The 24950-nt window shown below is 54.6% G+C and overlaps 1 protein-coding gene across 1 annotated transcript in view; it reads right to left on the bottom strand.

Moving 5' to 3' along the window:
- The window catches only part of cfap300 (cilia and flagella associated protein 300), a 31293-nt gene extending 7027 nt beyond the window's left edge, over positions 1 to 24266 (bottom strand). Inside the window, exons 1-3 of the mRNA XM_029699380.1 lie at positions 24120 to 24266; positions 23813 to 23894; positions 23598 to 23667 (exon numbers count right to left, since the gene is read on the bottom strand). Coding sequence (XP_029555240.1) covers positions 23598 to 23667; positions 23813 to 23894; positions 24120 to 24229 — 262 coding nt within the window. The 5' untranslated portion in view covers positions 24230 to 24266. The remainder of the gene's footprint in view (positions 1 to 23597; positions 23668 to 23812; positions 23895 to 24119) is intronic.
- Positions 24267 to 24950: the final 684 nt, after the last annotated feature.

Genomic DNA, 24950 nt, shown 5'->3' with positions numbered 1-24950 from the left:
TCACAAATGGGTCTTCCAAATGGATAATGACCCCAAGCATACTTCCAAAGTTGTGGCAAAATGGCTTAAGGACACAAAGTCAAGGTATTGGAGTGGCCATCACAAAGCCCTGACCTCAATCCTATAGAACATTTGTGGGCAGAACTGAAAAAGCGTTTGCGAGCAAGGAGGCCTACAAACCTGACTCAGTTACACCAGCTCTGTCAGGGGGAATGGGCCAAAATTCATCCAACTTATTGTGGGAATTTTGTGGAAGGCTACCCAAAAATTTGGACCCAATTTAAACAATGTAAAGGCAATGCTACCCAATACTAATTGAATATTAGGGTAGCCTTCCACAAGCTTCCCACAGAGCTGGGTCATTCAGAAGAACCCTGCTGCTAATGCACTGTAGATATTCTACACATGGCAGGGCCGTAATTATAATATATATTGGGGGACACACATCCCCCCCAATATTCAATATGCTCAAAATGTCCCCCCAAATATATTTAAATAAAAAATATAAATACTGTTTTATTTTGCTATGGTACAACAGGCAACCACGCACCGCCGTCTGAAATAATAATTAGCAAATGTAATCATAATCAGAACTGAATTTAACAAATTGCCATTATTATTACTACCGTTTCTAGTATTACGGTGTACTGCAGTTCTGCGTGTGGTTTGTCCAAGTGGAGTTGCCGTACCCCAGCAGAAGCCGTTGCTCTGTAAGGGTCCTGTGTGTAGCTGGTGTAGAGAGTCAGGCGCAGGACAGCAAATTTGGGTATTCAACGTACTCAAAATGACAAATGTACAAAGTAACATCACGAGCACACCATAACGGACCGAAAATACAATAAACAATCACTCACAACCAAACATGGGGAACAGGGCAGGGAGAGAGAGAGCATGAGGATGGGGAACAGGGCAGGGCGAGAGAGCATGAGGATGGTGACAGGGCAGGGAAAGAGAGAGCATGAGGATGGTGACAGGGCAGGGAGAGAGAGAGCATGAGGATGGTGACAGGGCAGGGAGAGAGAGAGCATGAGGACGGTGACAAGACAGGGAGAGAGAGAGCATGAGGATGGTGACAGGGCAGGGAGAGAGAGCGCATGAGGATGGTGACAGGGCAGGGAGAGAGAGAGCATGAGGATGGTGACAGGGCAGGGAGAGAGAGAGCATGAGGATGGTGACAAGACAGGGAGAGAGAGAGCATGAGGATGGTGACAGGGCAGGGAGAGAGAGAGCATGAGGATGGTGACAGGGCAGGGAGAGAGAGAGCATGAGGATGGTGACAGGGCAGGGAGAGAGAGAGCATGAGGATGGTGACAGGGCAGGGAGAGAGAGAGCATGAGGATGGTGACAGGGCAGGGAGAGAGAGAGCATGAGGATGGTGACAGGGTAGGGAGAGAGAGAGCATGAGGATGGTGACAGGACAGGGAGAGAGAGGGCATGAGGATGGTGACAGGGCAGGGAGAGAGAGAGCATGAGGATGGTGACAAGACAGGGAGAGAGAGAGCATGAGGATGGTGACAGGGCAGGGAGAGAGAGAGCATGAGGATGGTGACAGGGCAGGGAGAGAGAGAGCATGAGGATGGTGACAGGACAGGGAGAGAGAGGGCATGAGGATGGTGACAGGGCAGGGAGAGAGAGGGCATGAGGATGGTGACAGGGCAGGGAGAGAGAGAGCATGAGGATGCCGACAGGGCAGGGAGAGAGAGAGCATGAGGATGGTGACAGGGCAGGGAGAGAGAGAGCATGAGGATGGTGACAGGACAGGGAGAGAGAGAGCATGAGGATGGTGACAGGACAGGGAGAGAGAGAGCATGAGGATGGTGACAGGACAGGGAGAGAGAGAGCATGAGGATGGTGACAGGACAGGGAGAGAGAGAGCATGAGGATGGTGACAGGATGGGAGAGAGAGAGCATGAGGATGGTGACAGGGCAGGGAAAGAGAGAGAGCATGAGGATGGTGACAGGGCAGGGAGAGAGAGAGAGCATGAGGATGGTGACAGGGCAGGGAGAGAGATAACATGAGGATGGTGACAGGGCAGGGAGAGAGAGCATGAGGATGGTGACAAGACAGGGAGAGAGAGAGCATGAGGATGGTGACAGGACAGGGAGAGAGAGAGTATGAGGATGCCGACAGGGCAGGGAGAGAGAGAGCATGAGGATGGTGACAGGGCACGGAGAGAGAGAGCATGAGGATGGTGACAAGGCAGGGAGAGAGCGAGCATGAGGATGGTGACAGGGCAGGGAGAGAGAGAGCATGAGGATGGTGACAGGGCAGGGAGAGAGAGAGCATGAGGATGGTGACAGGGCAGGGAGAGAGAGCATGAGGATGGTGACAGGGCAGGGAGAGAGAGAGCATGAGGATGGTGACAGGGCAAGGAGAGAGAGAGCATGAGGATGGTGACAGGGCAGGGAGAGAGAGAGCATGAGGATGGTGACAGGACAGGGAGAGAGAGAGCATGAGGATGGTGACAGGGCAGGGAGAGAGAGCATGAGGATGGTGACAGGGCAGAGAGAGAGAGCATGAGGATGCCGACAGGGCAGGGAGAGAGCATGAGGATGGTGACAGGGCAGGGACAGAGAGAGCATGATGATGCCGACAGCGCAGAGAGAGAGAGAGCATGAGGATGGTGAAAGGACAGGGAGAGAGAGAGAGCATGAGGATTGTGACAGGGCAGGGAGAGAGAGAGCATGAGGATGGTGACAGGACAGGGAGAGAGATAGCATGAGGATGGTGACAGGGCAGGGAGAGAGAGCATGAGGATGGTGACAAGACAGGGAGAGAGAGAGCATGAGGATGGTGACAGGACAGGGAGAGAGAGAGCATGAGGATGCCGACAGGGCAGGGAGAGAGAGAGCATGAGGATGGTGACAGGACAGGGAGAGAGAGAGCATGAGGATGGGGAACAGGGCAGGGCGAGAGAGCATGAGGATGGTGACAGGACAGGGAAAGAGAGAGCATGAGGATGGTGACAGGGCAGGGAGAGAGAGAGCATGAGGATGGTGACAGGGCAGGGAGAGAGAGAGCATGAGGATGGTGACAGGGCAGGGAGAGAGAGAGCATGAGGATGGTGACAGGGCAGGGAGAGAGAGAGCATGAGGATGGTGACAGGGCAGGGAGAGAGCGAGCATGAGGATGGTGACAGGGCAGGGAGAGAGAGAGCATGAGGATGGTGACAGGGCAGGGAGAGAGAAAGCATGAGGATGGTGACAGGGCAGGGAGAGAGAGCATGAGGATGGTGACAGGGCAGGGAGAGAGAGCATGAGGATGGTGACAAGACAGGGAGAGAGAGAGCATGAGGATGGTGACAGGACAGGGAGAGAGAGAGCATGAGGATGCCGACAGGGCAGGGAGAGAGAGAGCATGAGGATGGTGACAGGACAGGGAGAGAGAGAGCATGAGGATGGTGACAGGGCAGGGAGAGAGAGAGCATGAGGATGGTGACAGGGCAGGGAGAGAGAGAGCATGAGGATGGTGACAGGGCAGGGAGAGAGAGAGCATGAGGATGGTGACAGGGCAGGGAGAGAGAGAGCATGAGGATGGTGACAGGGCAGGGAGAGAGAGAGCATGAGGATGGTGACAGGGCAGGGAGAGAGAGAGCATGAGGATGGTGACAGGGCAGGGAGAGAGAGAGCATGAGGATGGTGACAGGGCAGGGAGAGAGAGCATGAGGATGGTGACAAGACAGGGAGAGAGAGAGCATGAGGATGGTGACAGGACAGGGAGAGAGAGAGCATGAGGATGCCGACAGGGCAGGGAGAGAGAGAGCATGAGGATGGTGACAGGACAGGGAGAGAGAGAGCATGAGGATGGGGAACAGGGCAGGGCGAGAGAGCATGAGGATGGTGACAGGGCAGGGAAAGAGAGAGCATGAGGATGGTGACAGGGCAGGGAGAGAGAGAGCATGAGGATGCCGACAGGGCAGGGAGAGAGAGAGCATGAGGATGGTGACAGGGCAGGGAGAGAGAGAGCATGAGGATGGTGACAGGACAGGGAGAGAGAGAGCATGAGGATGGTGACAGGACAGGGAGAGAGAGAGTATGAGGATGCCGACAGGGCAGGGAGAGAGAGAGCATGAGGATGGTGACAGGGCACGGAGAGAGAGAGCATGAGGATGGTGACAAGGCAGGGAGAGAGCGAGCATGAGGATGGTGACAGGGCAGGGAGAGAGAGAGCATGAGGATGGTGACAGGGCAGGGAGAGAGAGAGCATGAGGATGGTGACAGGGCAGGGAGAGAGAGCATGAGGATGGTGACAGGACGGGGAGAGAGAGAGCATGAGGATGCCGACAGGGCAGGGAGAGAGAGAGCATGAGGATGGTGACAGGACAGGGAGAGAGAGAGCATGAGGATGGTGACAGGGCAGGGAGAGAGAGAGCATGAGGATGGTGACAGGGCAGGGAGAGAGAGAGCATGAGGATGGTGACAGGGCAGGGAGAGAGAGAGCATGAGGATGGTGACAGGGCAGGGAGAGAGAGCATGAGGATGGTGACAAGACAGGGAGAGAGAGAGCATGAGGATGGTGACAGGACAGGGAGAGACCGAGCATGAGGATGCCGACAGGGCAGGGAGAGAGAGAGCATGAGCATGGTGACAGGACAGGGAGAGAGAGAGCATGAGGATGCCGACAGGGCAGGGAGAGAGAGAGAGCATGAGGATGGGGACAGGGCAGGGAGAGAGAGAGCATGAGGATGGTGACAGGGCAGGGAGAGAGAGAGAGCATGAGGATGGTGACAGGGCAGGGAGAGAGAGAGCATGAGTATGGTGACAGGGCAGGGAGAGAGAGGGCATGAGGATGGTGACAGGGCAGGGACAGAGAGAGCATGATGATGCCGACAGGGCAGGGAGAGAGAGAGCATGAGGATGGTGACAGGGCAGGGAGAGAGAGAGCATGAGGATGGTGACAGGGCAGGGAGAGAGAGAGCATGAGGATGGTGACAGGGCAGGGAGAGAGAGAGCATGAGGATGGTGACAGGGCAGGGAGAGAGAGCATGAGGATGGTGACAAGGCAGGGAGAGAGAGAGCATGAGGATGGTGACAGGACAGGGAGAGAGAGAGCATGAGGATGCCGACAGGGCAGGGAGAGACAGAGCATGAGCATGGTGACAGGACAGGGAGAGAGAGAGCATGAGGATGGGGAACAGGGCAGGGCGAGAGAGCATGAGGATGGTGACAGGACAGGGAAAGAGAGAGCATGAGGATGGTGACAGGACAGGGAGAGAGAGAGCATGAGGATGGTGACAGGGCAGGGAGAGAGAGAGCATGAGGATGCCGATAGGGCAGGGAGAGAGAGAGCATGAGGATGGTGACAGGGCAGGGAGAGAGAGAGCATGAGGATGGTGACAGGGCAGGGAGAGAGAGAGCATGAGGATGGTGACAGGACAGGGAGAGAGAGAGCATGAGGATGGTGACAGGGCAGAGAGAGAGAGAGCATGAGGATGGTGACAGAGCAGGGAGAGAGAGCATGAGGATGGTGACAGGGCAGGGAGAGAGAGAGCATGAGGATGGTGACAGGGCAAGGAGAGAGAGAGCATGAGGATGGTGACAGGGCAGGGAGAGAGAGAGCATGAGGATGGTGACAGGACAGGGAGAGAGAGAGCATGAGGATGGTGACAGGGCAGGGAGAGAGAGCATGAGGATGGTGACAGGGCAGAGAGAGAGAGCATGAGGATGCCGACAGGGCAGGGAGAGAGCATGAGGATGGTGACAGGGCAGGGAGAGAGAGCGCATGAGGATGGTGACAGGGCAGGGAGAGAGAGAGCATGAAGATGGTGACAGGACAGGGAGAGAGAGAGCATGAGGATGGTGACAGGACAGGGAGAGAGAGAGCATGAGGATGGTGAAAGGACAGGGAGAGAGAGAGCATGAAGATGCCGACAGGGCAGGGAGAGAGAGAGCATGAGGATGGTGACAGGACAGGGAGAGAGAGAGCATGAGGATGGTGAAAGGGAAGGGAGAGAGAGAGCATGAGGATGGTGACAGGACAGGGAGAGAGAGAGCATGAGGATGGTGACAGGGCAGGGAGAGAGAGAGCATGAGGATGGTGACAGGGCAGGGAGAGAGAGAGCATGAGGATGGTGACAGGGCAAGGAGAGAGAGAGCATGAGGATGGTGACAGGGCAGGGAGAGAGAGAGCATGAGGATGGTGACAGGGCAGGGAGAGAGAGAGCATGAGGATGGTGACAGGGCAGGGAGAGAGAGAGCATGAGGATGGTGACAGGACAGGGAGAGAGCATGAGGATGGTGACAGGACAGGGAGAGAGCATGAGGATGGTGACAGGACAGGGAGAGAGAGAGCATGAGGATGGTGACAGGACAGGGAGAGAGAGAGCATGAGGATGGTGACAGGACAGGGAGAGAGAGAGAGCATGAGGATGGTGACAGGACAGGGAGAAAGAGAGAGCATGAGGATGCCGACAGGGCAGGGAGAGAGAGAGAGAGCATGAGGATGGGGACAGGGCAGGGAGAGAGAGAGCATGAGGATGGTGACAGGGCAGGGAGAGAGAGAGAGCATGAGGATGGTGACAGGGCAGGGAGAGAGAGAGCATGAGTATGGTGACAGGGCAGGGAGAGAGAGGGCATGAGGATGGTGACAGGGCAGGGACAGAGAGAGCATGATGATGCCGACAGCGCAGAGAGAGAGAGAGCATGAGGATGGTGAAAGGACAGGGAGAGAGAGAGAGCATGAGGATTGTGACAGGGCAGGGAGAGAGAGAGCATGAGGATGGTGACAGGACAGGGAGAGAGATAGCATGAGGATGGTGACAGGGCAGGGAGAGAGAGCATGAGGATGGTGACAAGACAGGGAGAGAGAGAGCATGAGGATGGTGACAGGACAGGGAGAGAGAGAGCATGAGGATGCCGACAGGGCAGGGAGAGAGAGAGCATGAGGATGGTGACAGGACAGGGAGAGAGAGAGCATGAGGATGGGGAACAGGGCAGGGCGAGAGAGCATGAGGATGGTGACAGGACAGGGAAGAGAGAGCATGAGGATGGTGACAGGGCAGGGAGAGAGAGAGCATGAGGATGGTGACAGGGCAGGGAGAGAGAGAGCATGAGGATGGTGACAGGGCAGGGAGAGAGAGAGCATGAGGATGGTGACAGGGCAGGGAGAGAGAGAGCATGAGGATGGTGACAGTGCAGGGAGAGAGCGAGCATGAGGATGGTGACAGGGCAGGGAGAGAGAGAGCATGAGGATGGTGACAGGGCAGGGAGAGAGAGAGCATGAGGATGGTGACAGGGCAGGGAGAGAGAGCATGAGGATGGTGACAGGACAGGGAGAGAGAGCATGAGGATGGTGACAAGACAGGGAGAGAGAGAGCATGAGGATGGTGACAGGACAGGGAGAGAGAGAGCATGAGGATGCCGACAGGGCAGGGGAGAGAGAGAGCATGAGGATGGTGACAGGACAGGGAGAGAGAGAGCATGAGGATGGTGACAGGGCAGGGAGAGAGAGAGCATGAGGATGGTGACAGGGCAGGGAGAGAGAGCATGAGGATGGTGACAGGGCAGGGAGAGAGAGAGCATGAGGATGGTGACAGGGCAGGGAGAGAGAGAGCATGAGGATGGTGACAGGGCAGGGAGAGAGAGAGCATGAGGATGGTGACAGGGCAGGGAGAGAGAGAGCATGAGGATGGTGACAGGGCAGGGAGAGAGAGAGCATGAGGATGGTGACAGGGATGGTGACAAGGATTACAGGGAGAGAGGAGCAGAGATGGTGACAGGACAGGGAGAGAGAGAGCATGAGGATGCCGACAGGGCAGGGAGAGAGAGAGCATGAGGATGGTGACAGGACAGGGAGAGAGAGAGCATGAGGATGGGGAACAGGGCAGGGCGAGAGAGCATGAGGATGGTGACAGGACAGGGAAAGAGAGAGCATGAGGATGGTGACAGGGCAGGGAGAGAGAGCATGAGGATGCCGACAGGGCAGGGAGAGAGAGAGCATGAGGATGGTGACAGGGCAGGGAGAGAGAGAGCATGAGGATGGTGACAGGACAGGGAGAGAGAGAGCATGAGGATGGTGACAGGGCAGAGAGAGAGAGAGCATGAGGATGGTGACAGGGCAGGGAGAGAGAGCATGAGGATGGTGACAGGGCAGGGAGAGAGAGAGAGAGATGAGGATGGTGACAGGGCAGGGAGAGAGAGAGCATGATGATGGTGACAGGACAGGGAGAGAGAGAGCATGAGGATGGTGACAGGACAGGGAGAGAGAGAGCATGAGGATGGTGACAGGACAGGGAGAGAGAGAGCATGAGGATGGTGACAGGACAGGGAGAGAGAGAGCATGAGGATGGTGACAGGACAGGGAGAGAGAGAGCATGAGGATGCCGACAGGGCAGGGAGAGAGAGAGCATGAGGATGGTGACAGGACAGGGAGAGAGAGAGCATGAGGATGGTGACAGGGCAGGGAGAGAGAGAGCATGAGGATGGTGACAGGGCAGGGAGAGAGAGCATGAGGATGGTGACAGGGCAGGGAGAGAGAGAGCATGAGGATGGTGACAGGGCAGGGAGAGAGAGAGCATGAGGATGGTGACAGGGCAGGGAGAGAGAGAGCATGAGGATGGTGACAGGGCAGGGAGAGAGAGAGCATGAGGATGGTGACAGGGCAGGGAGAGAGAGAGCATGAGGATGGTGACAGGGCAGGGAGAGAGAGAGCATGAGGATGGTGACAAGACAGGGAGAGAGAGAGCATGAGGATGGTGACAGGACAGGGAGAGAGAGAGCATGAGGATGCCGACAGGGCAGGGAGAGAGAGAGCATGAGGATGGTGACAGGACAGGGAGAGAGAGAGCATGAGGATGGGGAACAGGGCAGGGCGAGAGAGCATGAGGATGGTGACAGGACAGGGAGAGAGAGAGAGCATGAGGATGGTGACAGGGCAGGGAGAGAGAGAGAGCATGAGGATGCCGACAGGGCAGGGAGAGAGAGAGCATGAGGATGGTGACAGGGCAGGGAGAGAGAGAGCATGAGGATGGTGACAGGACAGGGAGAGAGAGAGCATGAGGATGGTGACAGGGCAGAGAGAGAGAGAGCATGAGGATGGTGACAGGGCAGGGAGAGAGAGCATGAGGATGGTGACAGGGCAGGGAGAGAGAGAGCATGAGGATGGTGACAGGGCAGGGAGAGAGAGAGCATGATGATGGTGACAGGACAGGGAGAGAGAGAGCATGAGGATGTTGACAGGACAGGGAGAGAGAGAGCATGAGGATGGTGACAGGACAGGGAGAGAGAGAGCATGAGGATGGTGACAGGACAGGGAGAGAGAGAGAGCATGAGGATGGTGACAGGACAGGGAGAGAGAGAGAGCATGAGGATGCCGACAGGGCAGGGAGAGAGAGAGAGAGCATGAGGATGGGGACAGGGCAGGGAGAGAGAGCATGAGGATGGTGACAGGGCAGGGAGAGAGAGAGAGCATGAGGATGGTGACAGGGCAGGGAGAGAGAGAGCATGAGTATGGTGACAGGGCAGGGAGAGAGAGGGCATGAGGATGGTGACAGGGCAGGGACAGAGAGAGCATGATGATGCCGACAGCGCAGAGAGAGAGAGAGCATGAGGATGGTGAAAGGACAGGGAGAGAGAGAGAGCATGAGGATTGTGACAGGGCAGGGAGAGAGAGAGCATGAGGATGGTGACAGGACAGGGAGAGAGATAGCATGAGGATGGTGACAGGGCAGGGAGAGAGAGCATGAGGATGGTGACAAGACAGGGAGAGAGAGAGCATGAGGATGGTGACAGGACAGGGAGAGAGAGAGCATGAGGATGCCGACAGGGCAGGGAGAGAGAGAGCATGAGGATGGTGACAGGACAGGGAGAGAGAGAGCATGAGGATGGTGACAGGGCAGGGAGAGAGAGAGCATGAGGATGGTGACAGGGCAGGGAGAGAGAGCATGAGGATGGTGAAAGGGCAGGGAGAGAGAGAGCATGAGGATGGTGACAGGGCAGGGAGAGAGAGAGCATGAGGATGGTGACAGGGCAGGGAGAGAGAGAGCATGAGGATGGTGACAGGGCAGGGAGAGAGAGAGCATGAGGATGGTGACAGGGCAGGGAGAGAGAGAGCATGAGGATGGTGACAGGGCAGGGAGAGAGAGCATGAGGATGGTGACAAGACAGGGAGAGAGAGAGCATGAGGATGGTGACAGGACAGGGAGAGAGAGAGCATGAGGATGCCGACAGGGCAGGGAGAGAGAGAGCATGAGGATGGTGACAGGACAGGGAGAGAGAGAGCATGAGGATGGGGAACAGGGCAGGGCGAGAGAGCATGAGGATGGTGACAGGACAGGGAAAGAGAGAGCATGAGGATGGTGACAGGGGCAGGGAGAGAGAGAGCATGAGGATGCCGACAGGGCAGGGAGAGAGAGAGCATGAGGATGGTGACAGGGCAGGGAGAGAGAGAGCATGAGGATGGTGACAGGACAGGGAGAGAGAGAGCATGAGGATGGTGACAGGGCAGAGAGAGAGAGAGCATGAGGATGGTGACAGGGCAGGGAGAGAGAGCATGAGGATGGTGACAGGGCAGGGAGAGAGAGAGCATGAGGATGGTGACAGGGCAGGGAGAGAGAGAGCATGATGATGGTGACAGGACAGGGAGAGAGAGAGCATGAGGATGGTGACAGGACAGGGAGAGAGAGAGCATGAGGATGGTGACAGGACAGGGAGAGAGAGAGCATGAGGATGGTGACAGGACAGGAGAGAGAGAGCATGAGATGGTGAAGACAGGGAGAGAGAGAGAGCAGGGATGGTGACAGAAGGGAGAGAGAGAGAGGATGAGGATGCCGACAGGGCAGGGAGAGAGAGAGAGAGCATGAGGATGGGGACCAGGGCAGGGAGAGAGAGAGCATGAGGATGGTGACAGGGCAGGGAGAGAGAGAGAGCATGAGGATGGTGACAGGGCAGGGAGAGAGAGAGCATGAGTATGGTGACAGGGCAGGGAGAGAGAGAGGGCATGAGGATGGTGACAGGGCAGGGACAGAGAGAGCATGATGATGCCGACAGCGCAGAGAGAGAGAGAGCATGAGGATGGTGAAAGGACAGGGAGAGAGAGAGAGCATGAGGATTGTGACAGGGCAGGGAGAGAGAGAGCATGAGGATGGTGACAGGACAGGGAGAGAGATAGCATGAGGATGGTGACAGGGCAGGGAGAGAGAGCATGAGGATGTGACAAGGCAGGGAGAGAGAGAGCATGAGGATGGTGACAGGACAGGGAGAGAGAGAGCATGAGGATGCCGACAGGGCAGGGAGAGAGAGAGCATGAGGATGGTGACAGGACAGGGAGAGAGAGAGCATGAGGATGGGGAACAGGGCAGGGCGAGAGAGCATGAGGATGGTGACAGGACAGGGAAAGAGAGAGCATGAGGATGGTGACAGGGCAGGGAGAGAGAGAGCATGAGGATGGTGACAGGGCAGGGAGAGAGAGAGCATGAGGATGGTGACAGGGCAGGGAGAGAGAGGAGCATGAGGATGGTGACAGGGCAGGGAGAGAGAGAGCATGAGGATGGTGACAGGGCAGGGAGAGAGCGAGCATGAGGATGGTGACAGGGCAGGGAGAGAGAGAGCATGAGGATGGTGACAGGGCAGGGAGAGAGAAAGCATGAGGATGGTGACAGGGCAGGGAGAGAGAGCATGAGGATGGTGACAGGGCAGGGAGAGAGAGCATGAGGATGGTGACAAGACAGGGAGAGAGAGAGCATGAGGATGGTGACAGGACAGGGAGAGAGCGAGCATGAGGATGCCGACAGGGCAGGGAGAGAGAGAGCATGAGGATGGTGACAGGACAGGGAGAGAGAGAGCATGAGGATGGTGACAGGGCAGGGAGAGAGAGAGCATGAGGATGGTGACAGGGCAGGGAGAGAGAGAGCATGAGGATGGTGACAGGGCAGGGAGAGAGAGAGCATGAGGATGGTGACAGGGCAGGGACGAGAGAGAGCGAGCATGAGGATGGTGACAGGGCACGGGAGAGAGAGAGCATGAGGATGGTGACAGGGCAGGGAAGAGAGAGAGGCATGAGGATGGTGACAGGGCAGGGAGAGAGAGCGGCATGAGGATGGTGACAGGGCAGGGAGAGAGAGCATGAGGATGGTGACAAGACAGGGAGAGAGAGAGCATGAGGATGGTGACAGGACAGGGAGAGAGAGAGCATGAGGATGCCGACAGGGCAGGGAGAGAGAGAGCATGAGGATGGTGACAGGACAGGGAGAGAGAGAGAGCATGAGGATGGGGAACAGGGCAGGGCGAGAGAGCATGAGGATGGTGACAGGACAGGGAAAGAGAGAGCATGAGGATGGTGACAGGGCAGGGAGAGAGAGAGCATGAGGATGCCGACAGGGCAGAGAGAGAGAGCATGAGGATGGTGACAGGGCAGGGAGAGAGAGAGCATGAGGATGGTGACAGGACAGGGAGAGAGAGAGCATGAGGATGGTGACAGGGCAGGGAGAGAGAGCGCATGAGGATGGTGACAGGGCAGGGAGAGAGAGAGCATGAGGATGGTGACAGGACAGGGAGAGAGAGAGCATGAGGATGGTGACAGGGCAGGGAGAGAGAGAGCATGAGGATGGTGACAGGGCAGGGAGAGAGAGAGCATGAGGATGGTGACAGGACAGGGAGAGAGAGAGCATGAAGATGCCGACAGGGCAGGGAGAGAGAGAGCATGAGGATGGTGACAGGACAGGGAGAGAGAGAGCATGAGGATGGTGACAGGGCAGGGAGAGAGAGAGCATGAGGATGGTGACAGGGCAGGGAGAGAGAGAGCATGAGGATGGTGACAGGACAGGGAGAGAGAGAGAGAGCATGAGGATGCCGACAGGGCAGGGAGAGAGAGAGAGCATGAGGATGCCGACAGGGCAGGGAGAGAGAGAGCATGAGGATGGGGACAGGGCAGGGAGAGAGAGAGAGCATGAGGATGGTGACAGGACAGGGAAAGAGAGAGCATGAGGATGGTGACAGGGCAGGGAGAGAGAGAGCATGAGGATGCCGACAGGGCAGGGAGAGAGAGAGCATGAGGATGGTGACAGGACAGGGAGAGAGAGAGCATGAGGATGGGGAACAGGGCAGGGCGAGAGAGCATGAGGATGGTGACAGGACAGGGAAAGAGAGAGCATGAGGATGGTGACAGGGCAGGGAGAGAGAGAGCATGAGGATGCCGACAGGGCAGGGAGAGAGAGAGCATGAGGATGGTGACAGGGCAGGGAGAGAGAGAGCATGAGGATGGTGACAGGGCAGAGAGAGAGAGAGCATGAGGATGGTGACAGGGCAGGGAGAGAGAGCATGAGGATGGTGACAGGGCAGGGAGAGAGAGAGCATGAGGATGGTGACAGGGCAGGGAGAGAGAGAGCATGAGGATGGTGACAGGACAGGGAGAGAGAGAGCATGAGGATGGTGACAGGACAGGGAGAGAGAGAGCATGAGGATGGTGCCAGGGCAGGGAGAGAGAGAGCATGAGGATGGGGACAGGGCAGGGAGAGAGAGAGCATGAGGATGGTGAAAGGACAGGGAGAGAGAGAGCATGAGGATGTTGACAGGGCAGGGAGAGAGAGCATGAGGATGGTGACAGGGCAGAGAGAGAGAGCATGAGGATGCCGACAGGGCAGGGAGAAAGAGAGCATGAGGATGGTGACAGGGCAGGGAGAGAGAGCGCATGAGGATGGTGACAGGGCAGGGAGAGAGAGAGCATGAGGATGGTGACAGGACAGGGAGAGAGAGAGCATGAGGATGGTGACAGGGCAGGGAGAGAGAGAGCATGAGGATGCCGACAGGGCAGGGAGAGAGAGCATGAGGATGGTGACAGGACAGGGAGAGAGAGAGCATGAGGATGGGGAACAGGGCAGGGCGAGAGAGCATGAGGATGGTGACAGGACAGGGAAAGAGAGAGCATAAGGATGGTGACAGGGCAGGGAGAGAGAGAGCATGAGGATGCCGACAGGGCAGGGAGAGAGAGAGCATGAGGATGGTGACAGGGCAGGGAGAGAGAGAGCATGAGGATGGTGACAGGACAGGGAGAGAGAGAGCATGAGGATGCCATGCAGGGCAGGGAGAGAGAGCATGAGGATGGTGACAGGGCAGGGAGAGAGAGAGCATGAGGATGGTGACAGGGCAGGGAGAGAGAGAGCATGAGGATGGTGACAGGGCAGGGAGAGAGAGAGCATGAGGATGGTGACAGGACAGGGAGAGAGAGAGCATGAGGATGGTGACAGGGCAGGGAGAGAGAGCATGAGGATGGTGACAGGGAAGAGAGAGAGAGCATGAGGATGCCGACAGGGCAGGGAGAAAGAGAGCATGAGGATGGTGACAGGGCAGGGAGAGAGAGCTCATGAGGATGGTGACAGGGCAGGGAGAGAGAGAGCATGAGGATGGTGACAGGACAGGGAGAGAGAGAGCATGAGGATGGTAACAGGGCAGGGAGAGAGAGAGCATGAGGATGGTGACAGGGCAGGGAGAGAGAGAGCATGAGGATGGTGACAGGACAGGGAAAGAGAGAGCATGAGGATGGTGACAGGGCAGGGAGAGAGAGCATGAGGATGGTGACAGGGCAGGGAGAGAGAGAGCATGAGGATGGTGACAGGGCAGGGAGAGAGAGAGCATGAGGATGGTGACAGGGCAGTGAGAGAGAGAGAGCATGAGGATGGTGACAGGACAGGGAGAGAGAGAGCATGAGGATGGTGACAGGACAGGGAGAGAGAGAGCATGAGGATGGTGACAGGGCAGGGAGAGAGAGAGAGCATGAGGATGGTGACAGGGCAGGGAGAGAGAGAGCATGAGGATGGTGACAGGACAGGGAGAGAGAGAGCACGAGGATGGTGAAAGGGCAGGGAGAGAGAGAGCATGAGGATGGTGACAGGACAGGGAGAGAGAGAGCATGAGGATGGTGACAGGGAGAGAGAGAGCATGAGGATGCCGACAGGGCAGGGAGAGAGAGATTATGAGGATGGTGACAGGACAGGGAGAGAGAGAGCATGAGGATGGTGACAGGACAGGGAGAGAGAGAGCATGAGGATGCCGACAGGGCAGGGAGAGAGAGAGCATGAGGATGGTGACAGGACAGGGAAAGAGAGAGCATGAGGATGGTGACAGGACAGGAAGAGAGAGAGCATGAGGATGCCGACAGGGCAGGGAGAGAGAGAGCATGAGGATGGTGACAGGGCAGGGAGAGAGAGAGCATGAGGATGGTGACAGGGCAGAGAGAGAGAGAGAGCATGAGGATGGTGACAGGACAGGGAGAGAGAGAGCATGAGGATGGTGACAGGGCAGGGAGAGAGAGAGCATGAGGATGGTGACAGGACAGGGAGAGAGAGAGCATGAGGATGGTGACAGGGCAGAGAGAGAGAGAGAGCATGAGGATGGTGACAGGACAGGGAGAGAGAGAGCATGAGGATGGTGACAGGGCAGGGAGAGAGAGAGCATGAGGATGGTGACAGGACAGGGAGAGAGAGAGCATGAGGATGGTGACAGGACAGGGAGAGAGAGAGCATGAGGATGGGGAACAGGGCAGGGCGAGAGAGCATGAGGATGGTGACAGGACAGGGAAAGAGAGAGCATAAGGATGGTGACAGGGCAGGGAGAGAGAGAGCATGAGGATGCCGACAGGGCAGGGAGAGAGAGAGCATGAGGATGGTGACAGGGCAGGGAGAGAGAGAGCATGAGGATGGTGACAGGACAGGGAGAGAGAGAGCATGAGGATGCCGTGCAGGGCAGGGAGAGAGAGCATGAGGATGGTGACAGGGCAGGGAGAGAGAGAGCATGAGGATGGTGACAGGGCAGGGAGAGAGAGAGCATGAGGATGGTGACAGGGCAGGGAGAGAGAGAGCATGAGGATGGTGACAGGACAGGGAGAGAGAGAGCATGAGGATGGTGACAGGGCAGGGAGAGAGAGCATGAGGATGGTGACAGGGCAGAGAGAGAGAGCATGAGGATGCCGACAGGGCAGGGAGAAAGAGAGCATGAGGATGGTGACAGGGCAGGGAGAGAGAGCTCATGAGGATGGTGACAGGGCAGGGAGAGAGAGAGCATGAGGATGGTGACAGGACAGGGAGAGAGAGAGCATGAGGATGGTGACAGGGCAGGGAGAGAGAGAGCATGAGGATGGTGACAGGACAGGGAGAGAGAGAGCATGAGGATGGTGACAGGGAGAGAGAGAGCATGAGGATGCCGACAGGGCAGGGAGAGAGAGATTATGAGGATGGTGACAGGACAGGGAGAGAGAGAGCATGAGGATGGTGACAGGACAGGGAGAGAGAGAGCATGAGGATGCCGACAGGGCAGGGAGAGAGAGAGCATGAGGATGGTGACAGGACAGGGAAAGAGAGAGCATGAGGATGGTGACAGGACAGGAAGAGAGAGAGCATGAGGATGCCGACAGGGCAGGGAGAGAGAGAGCATGAGGATGGTGACAGGGCAGGGAGAGAGAGAGCATGAGGATGGTGACAGGGCAGAGAGAGAGAGAGAGCATGAGGATGGTGACAGGACAGGGAGAGAGAGAGCATGAGGATGGTGACAGGGCAGGGAGAGAGAGAGCATGAGGATGGTGACAGGACAGGGAGAGAGAGAGCATGAGGATGGTGACAGGGCAGAGAGAGAGAGAGAGCATGAGGATGGTGACAGGACAGGGAGAGAGAGAGCATGAGGATGGTGACAGGGCAGGGAGAGAGAGAGCATGAGGATGGTGACAGGACAGGGAGAGAGAGAGCATGAGGATGGTGACAGGACAGGGAGAGAGAGAGCATGAGGATGGGGAACAGGGCAGGGCGAGAGAGCATGAGGATGGTGACAGGACAGGGAAAGAGAGAGCATGAGGATGGTGACAGGGCAGGGAGAGAGAGAGCATGAGGATGCCGACAGGGCAGGGAGAGAGAGAGCATGAGGATGGTGACAGGGCAGGGAGAGAGAGAGCATGAGGATGGTGACAGGACAGGGAGAGAGAGAGCATGAGGATGCCGTGCAGGGCAGGGAGAGAGAGCATGAGGATGGTGACAGGGCAGGGAGAGAGAGAGCATGAGGATGGTGACAGGGCAGGGAGAGAGAGAGCATGAGGATGGTGACAGGGCAGGGAGAGAGAGAGCATGAGGATGGTGACAGGACAGGGAGAGAGAGAGCATGAGGATGGTGACAGGGCAGGGAGAGAGAGCATGAGGATGGTGACAGGGCAGAGAGAGAGAGCATGAGGATGCCGACAGGGCAGGGAGAAAGAGAGCATGAGGATGGTGACAGGGCAGGGAGAGAGAGCTCATGAGGATGGTGACAGGGCAGGGAGAGAGAGAGCATGAGGATGGTGACAGGACAGGGAGAGAGAGAGCATGAGGATGGTGACAGGGCAGGGAGAGAGAGAGCATGAGGATGGTGACAGGGCAGGGAGAGAGAGAGCATGAGGATGGTGACAGGACAGGGAAAGAGAGAGCATGAGGATGGTGACAGGGCAGGGAGAGAGAGCATGAGGATGGTGACAGGGCAGGGAGAGAGAGAGCATGAGGATGGTGACAGGGCAGGGAGAGAGAGAGCATGAGGATGGTGACAGGGCAGGGAGAGAGAGAGAGCATGAGGATGGTGACAGGACAGGGAGAGAGAGAGCATGAGGATGGTGACAGGACAGGGAGAGAGAGAGCATGAGGATGGTGACAGGGCAGGGAGAGAGAGAGAGCATGAGGATGGTGACAGGGCAGGGAGAGAGAGAGCATGAGGATGGTGACAGGACAGGGAGAGAGAGAGCACGAGGATGGTGAAAGGGCAGGGAGAGAGAGAGCATGAGGATGGTGACAGGACAGGGAGAGAGAGAGCATGAGGATGGTGACAGGGAGAGAGAGAGCATGAGGATGCCGACAGGGCAGGGAGAGAGAGATTATGAGGATGGTGACAGGACAGGGAGAGAGAGAGCATGAGGATGGTGACAGGACAGGGAGAGAGAGAGCATGAGGATGCCGACAGGGCAGGGAGAGAGAGAGCATGAGGATGGTGACAGGACAGGGAAAGAGAGAGCATGAGGATGGTGACAGGACAGGAAGAGAGAGAGCATGAGGATGCCGACAGGGCAGGGAGAGAGAGAGCATGAGGATGGTGACAGGGCAGGGAGAGAGAGAGCATGAGGATGGTGACAGGGCAGAGAGAGAGAGAGAGCATGAGGATGGTGACAGGACAGGGAGAGAGAGAGCATGAGGATGGTGACAGGGCAGGGAGAGAGAGAGCATGAGGATGGTGACAGGACAGGGAGAGAGAGAGCATGAGGATGGTGACAGGGCAGAGAGAGAGAGAGAGCATGAGGATGGTGACAGGACAGGGAGAGAGAGAGCATGAGGATGGTGACAGGGCAGGGAGAGAGAGAGCATGAGGATGGTGACAGGACAGGGGAGAGAGAGAGCATGAGGATGGTGACAGGGCAGGGAGAGAGAGAGAGCATGAGGATAGTGACAGGGCAGGGAGAACAGTTGACATGGAGGTGAGTGAGAAAAGGAGCAAATATTGATGGTTAAGAACAAATAATGACATCACAAGAGTCTAATCCTAATGTTAATTTAAGATGAAATATGCCTCTAAGTATGACTTCTCATGTGTATTTCAGATAATACAATCAAGCAGGGAGAGTGAGTTTGAGACAAAGAGAGAGAGAGAGAGAGAGAGCAGACAGGCAGGCGAAGATGAAGGTGCAGGAAAGGGAGGGGAGGAGCTTGGACCTCGTCCCAATCAGCCAAATGTGAATGTCATACCTAGTCAAACCCTATCAAATAGGACACTCTACTTTCAGGAGAAATGGTTTAAAGATTATACTTGGCCCCTCCTTAAAGGGGGTCCTCTGTTTCTATTGTGCTAAATACTTTGCAACACAAAAGTCTAAGCTTGCGTCAAAAGCAGATTCAGCTTTTGTCAAGACTCGCTTTCAAAATTGGAAGAAGGCACTGGAGAAATGTAGTACTCATAAAGATAGGCAGTGTCACAAGTTAGCTGTGATGACTCGGATTCAGGAGCCAAAACCTGTTCATGTGCAACTTTCACGTGAGCTTGAAAGACAGCAGCAACAAGCGAGGAGAAATCTGATGAAGATTGTTGGGGTTGTGAAGGACTTGGCGCGGCAAGGTCAGGCTTTCGAGACGTTGATAAGGAGATTGGGAATTTCAGCCAGCTTCTAAAGTACAAGGCAGAGGGCGATGCAGAGCTGACTACCTGGCTGAAAGGTCACTTTGATTTCACCAGTCACTAAATGCAAAACAAAAATTTGAAGCTGGTGGGCAATACAAGCGTCAAAGAAATTGTGTTGGAAATAACATCAATGCCAGTGGTCCAGTTCGCACTTTTCATTGATGGCACCCAGGATATATCAGGATATATCAGGAGTCAATATGTTTGAATGGACCATCCCCTCAGTTCTCAGCCAGTATGAGTCAGTGCTGACCTGCCATCCCCTCAGTTCTCAGCCAGTATGAGTCAGTGCTGACAGCCCTGCCGTCCCCTCAGTTCTCAGCCAGTATGAGTCAGTGCTGACCTGCCATCCCCTCAGTTCTCAGCCAGTATGAGTCAGTGCTGACAGCCCTGCCGTCCCCTCAGTTCTCAGCCAGTATGAGTCAGTGCTGACAGCTCAGTTCTCAGCCAGTATGAGTCAGTGCTGACCTGCCGTCCCCTCAGTTCTCAGCCAGTATGAGTCAGTGCTGACCTGCCATCCCCTCAGTTCTCAGCCAGTATGAGTCAGTGCTGACAGCCCTGCCATCCCCTCAGTTCTCAGCCAGTATGAGTCAGTGCTGACCTGCCGTCTCCTCAGTTCTCAGCCAGTATGAGTCAGTGCTGACCTGCCATCCCCTCAGTTCTCAGCCAGTATGAGTCAGTGCTGACAGCCCTGCCATCCCCTCAGTTCTCAGCCAGTATGAGTCAGTGCTGACCTGCCATCCCCTCAGTTCTCAGCCAGTATGAGTCAGTGCTGACCTGCCATCCCCTCAGTTCTCAGCCAGTATGAGTCAGTGCTGACAGCCCTGCCGTCCCCTCAGTTCTCAGCCAGTATGAGTCAGTGCTGACCTGCCGTCCCCTCAGTTCTCAGCCAGTATGAGTCAGTGCTGACCTGCCATCCCCTCAGTTCTCAGCCAGTATGAGTCAGTGCTGACAGCCCTGCCATCCACTCAGTTCTCAGCCAGTATGAGTCAGTGCTGACCTGCCATCCCCTCAGTTCTCAGCCAGTATGAGTCAGTGCTGACAGCCCTGCCATCCCCTCAGTTCTAAGCCAGTATGAGTCAGTGCTGACAGCTCAGTTCTCAGCCAGTATGAGTCAGTGCTGACCTGCCATCCCCTCAGTTCTCAGCCAGTATGAGTCAGTGCTGACCTGCCATCCCCTCAGTTCTCAGCCAGTATGAGTCAGTGCTGACAGCCCTGCCATCCCCTCAGTTCTCAGCCAGTATGAGTCAGTGCTGACAGCTCAGTTCTCAGCCAGTATGAGTCAGTGCTGACCTGCCATCCCCTCAGTTCTCAGCCAGTATGAGTCAGTGCTGACCTGCCATCCCCTCAGTTCTCAGCCAGTATGAGTCAGTGCTGACCTGCCATCCCCTCAGTTCTCAGCCAGTATGAGTCAGTGCTGACCTGCCATCCCCTCAGTTCTCAGCCAGTATGAGTCAGTGCTGACAGCCCTGCCATCCCCTCAGTTCTCAGCCAGTATGAGTCAGTGCTGACCTGCCATCCCCTCAGTTCTCAGCCAGTATGAGTCAGTGCTGACAGCCCTTGAAGAAATGGCATCATGCAGCTCATTTGACACTTCAACTAAGGCTAATGGTCTTGATGGAACATTTCTAAAAGGGAACAATGTGCTCGGCCTTGTAATGGCTGAAGACCTGATGGGGGATGTGGAGTGCCTGAACACCTCCCTGCAGCTTAGGAAACAGACCGTTTCAGGCATGTTGGAGGCTGTGGACCATGTCAAAACAAGCATGCAGGACAAGCGAACGGGAGAGCACTTTGATGTCTTGTTCGCAAAAGCAACTGCTGTGACAACAAAGTTGGACCTACAACCTATTCAGGACGCCTCATATCCGCAAACGTACAAAGCGTTACACCGGTCAGGCTGCAGCCCATATCCATCCGGATGCCCAGTCTGTGTACAGAGCCCAGTTCTACGACGCCTTGGACACAGTGAATACTCAGCCCATATCCATCCGGATGACCAGTCTGTGTACAGAGCCCAGTTCTACGACGCCTTGGACACAGTGAATACTCAGCCCATATCCATCCGGATGACCAGTCTGTGTACAGAGCCCAGTTCTACGACGCCTTGGACACAGTGAATACTCAGCCCATATCCATCCGGATGACCAGTCTGTGTACAGAGCCCAGTTCTACAATGCCTTGGACACAGTGAATACTCAGCCCATATCCATCTGGATGCCCAGTCTGTGTACAGAGCCCAGTTCTACAACGCCTTGGACATAGTGAATACTCAATTCATAGAGAGGTTTGATCAAGCTGGATTCCACAAGCTGCAGCAGCTTGAAAATATGCTGCTTCGCGGAGACATGGACAAGGTGGTAGACGAGGATCCTGAATTGAGTTCAAGACTTCTGCAGGTGCAGCTGGCCATGTTTGGGGTTATTTACACATATCAAACTAGCTCAGGTGTTGCTAGCATTATTGGGGAAATGGTGCCAGAGGTGAGAGGTCTCTTCAGTCAGGTGGAAGCTTTAGTAAGGCTTCTGCTGGTCGTCCCTGCCTCCTCTGGAGAGGCTGAGAGGAGTTTTAGTGCCCTGAGGAGGCTTAAGACATGGCTTAGATCATCCATGAGTCAAACAAGGCTGAATCATGTGGCCATGTGTCACGTGCACTAGGAGAAACGGGACAGACTGGACCTTGAAGGAACATGCCAGTCTTTTATCGGTGTCAACCATAAGCGCAAAAAGGCCTTTCTCCTTTGTTTGAAGAATGGCAAGTCAAAACACATGTCATTGCCTGGAGAGGATATGAGAGGAGAGCAGAGCAGAGGAGAAGAGATGATGGTGAGGAGAATATAGGACCAGAGGAGAGGAGAGGATATGAGAGGAGAGCAGAGGAGAGGAGAAGAGATGATGGTGAGGAGAATATAGGACCAGAGGAGAGGAGAAGATAGGAGAGGAGAGCAGAGGAAAGGAGAAGAGATGATGGTGAGGAGAATATAGGACCAGAGGAGAGGAGAAGATAGGAGAGGAGAGCAGAGGAGAGCAGAGGAGAGGAGAAGAGAGGGCTGGAGAGCAGGGGAGAGGAGATGACTGGAGAGGAGAAGATAGGAGAGCAGAGCAAACGCCCCTGCTGCCCGCCCAAGTTTACTTGTAAGTAAAAACAACAATTTGCTAAACCTAAGGCCACAATATCTGGACCTGTCTTCATATAACAATGCATAGATTTATGTTTATATGATTATACTTCATTAATCCCTCATCTCTGCCATTACATACAGTGAAACAAGAAAAGGTGAAAAAAGAAAAAACAGAACAATGTAATACAATAGACTATAGACATTATTGTAAAAAAATTTAAATCAAAAAGTTCCTCCCATGTGTTAGTGAATTTTTAAATATTTTAGAATGGTCCCCCCCAATGTTGACTCTATGGCATCAGCCTTGGCACATGGACAAGCAATGTCCATACTACACTGAAAAAAAAATATGAATGCAGCATGTAAAGTGTTGGTCCCATGTTTCATGAGCTGAAATAAAATATCCCAGAAATGTTCCATACGCACAAAAAGGTTATTTCTCACAAATTAATTAACATCCCTGTTAGTGAGCATTTCTCCTTCGCCAAGATAATCTATCCACCTGACAGATGTGGCGGAAGAGTGTGGAGGAGTATTTCGGTCTGTAATAAAGCCCTGGCTCGTTATGCCTCCCAAATGGGTGGGCCTACGCCCTCCCAGGCCCACTCATGGATGTGCCCCTGCTCAGTCATATGAAATCCATAGATTAGGGCCTAATTAATTGATTTCAATTGACCTATTTCCTTATATGAACTGTAACTCATGAAATTGTTGCATATTTATATTTATATTTTTGTTCAGTATAGATGCCTATAGGCTATTTAAGTTAACTTATTTTCTTTGATCTGCATGTTTCTGTACTATTTTTATTTTATTATATTTACAATGTCACTTTGATTCCTTTACTATGTCACTTTTGTTGCCATTTTACTGTGTGAAAAGCCTGTCAATAAACCATTTAATTTGATTTGACTATTTATTTTTTGACACCTGTTGATCCAGGGAACCTGGACTGGCCCTCATTATCTGATATTTTGCACACACACACAATAATTTACAGTACTTATAAATACTTATAGGAAATCCCCAACTGTTTTTCAAATGGACATGGCATCCAACGTATCTTAAATAATACAAATCGATCAAAATAAGTGGTGACAGGGAGTAGGCACGCCACTAGCTTGACGCTGAAAAAGCATCTTTCCGCCGACTGGCAGCTGTAGCGTAGCGGGTCGAGAGAAGGGCGGGTGGGCTGCGTGAGGAAAACGGCACGTGAATGGCAGGAGCAAGGCTGCTGCTTGACAAAGTGTCATATCACCCCATGAATGAGGCAACTGGCAACAAAACCCTGTCGCACAGCGTGAGACCACTCTGGAGGGACGCAGGCCCTCGGATTGCTAACTGGATAGAGGTGACAGAGGTGACATACCCAGAGTAACCCAGGCTCCAGCCTCCATCTTCCTGAGGTTGGTCAGCACACAGGGGTCTCTGAAGAAACTCTGACACACACACACACACACACACACACACACACACACACACACACACACACACACACACACACACACACACACAGTTACTATTGGCTTTTTACAAAGTGCAGTGCCTGGAAACGTGTGTGTGTGTATGTGTACCTTAACTCACCAGTGTAAAGTCGTGGCTGTTGTATGGGTAGAAGGTCTGGTCAAAGCTGAAGGCCTGGGCTGAGATACGCCCTAGCATGGACCTGACACACACACACACACACACACACACACACACACGAATCCATTAGCTGGTTTCATTAGAGAGCTCTGACACACTGATATACCTAGCTAGTTTGTCTGTCTACATAGCTGGTCGGCTAACGTTAGTAACAGTAGCTAGCTATGACGTTGTTGATAACTATAGCTAACTAGCTATAAACATTGACAAATAAATGAAACAAAAACCATAACATCTATAACGTCACCATTTCATGAGGAGTTGTAGCGTGCTTTTGTCCTGAAGGAAGGAAAATGTCTTGTTTGGGAGGAGGTTGAAGGAAAACTTATTCTCCAGCGGACTATTCTTAGACGCCATGTCGACCGTCGGGTTGTTGGTGTCTGCTGGTCACCATGGCGACGGAACCCCACTACCAAAAGGTGCGTTCGTAAATTCACTCTGGAGCTATGGAAAGCCAAAATGTTCAGATCGTCTTACATGGAATACGTCTTAACGCTTGTAATTAACATTTTTCATTAACTTTTTTTCAGGAGTCAAAAGTCATTTTTACATGTGTTCATTACACTTGTCCATTGTTCATTTACAGGTGATTATGAACGGTTGTTATGGTCATTTTTGCATGTGTTCATTACACCTGTCCTGTGTGCAATTACAGGTGACTTTAACTCTCTAACCCAGTTACTGGATGGGCGCAGGGCAGGGCAGCCAGATCCCTTCTCCAGGGATATAGGGGAGAGGGCCAGAGAGGGCTGAGGCTGACCCAGGGAGGGGGGCCTGACCCCCAGAAAAGGGTGCCTAACCCCGCCCATGGCCACAAAGGGGCACCAATACACCCACCCAGTTCCCTTCACCAGGAAGGTTTCCTGACCCCCGCCAGCGCCCACAGGGGGTACTACTGCATCCAGCCAGCTCCCTGCCCCAAGGAGAAGGGGAGAGAAGACCCAGTGAGGGGGGGCCAACCCCTACATCCACCAGGGGGTGTCACTACATTTAGCCAGTCCCCTGCACGGGCTGGGGGATACCCAGGGAGGGGGGGCCGACCCCTGCCCACAGTCAAGGCCACCAGGGGGCACCACTA

Source organism: Salmo trutta, chromosome 19 (assembly GCF_901001165.1).
Source record: "Salmo trutta chromosome 19, fSalTru1.1, whole genome shotgun sequence".
NCBI lineage: Eukaryota > Metazoa > Chordata > Actinopteri > Salmoniformes > Salmonidae > Salmo > Salmo trutta.
The sequence above is the reverse complement of the archived record's forward strand: the minus strand, read 5'-3'. Positions and strand labels throughout refer to the sequence as shown.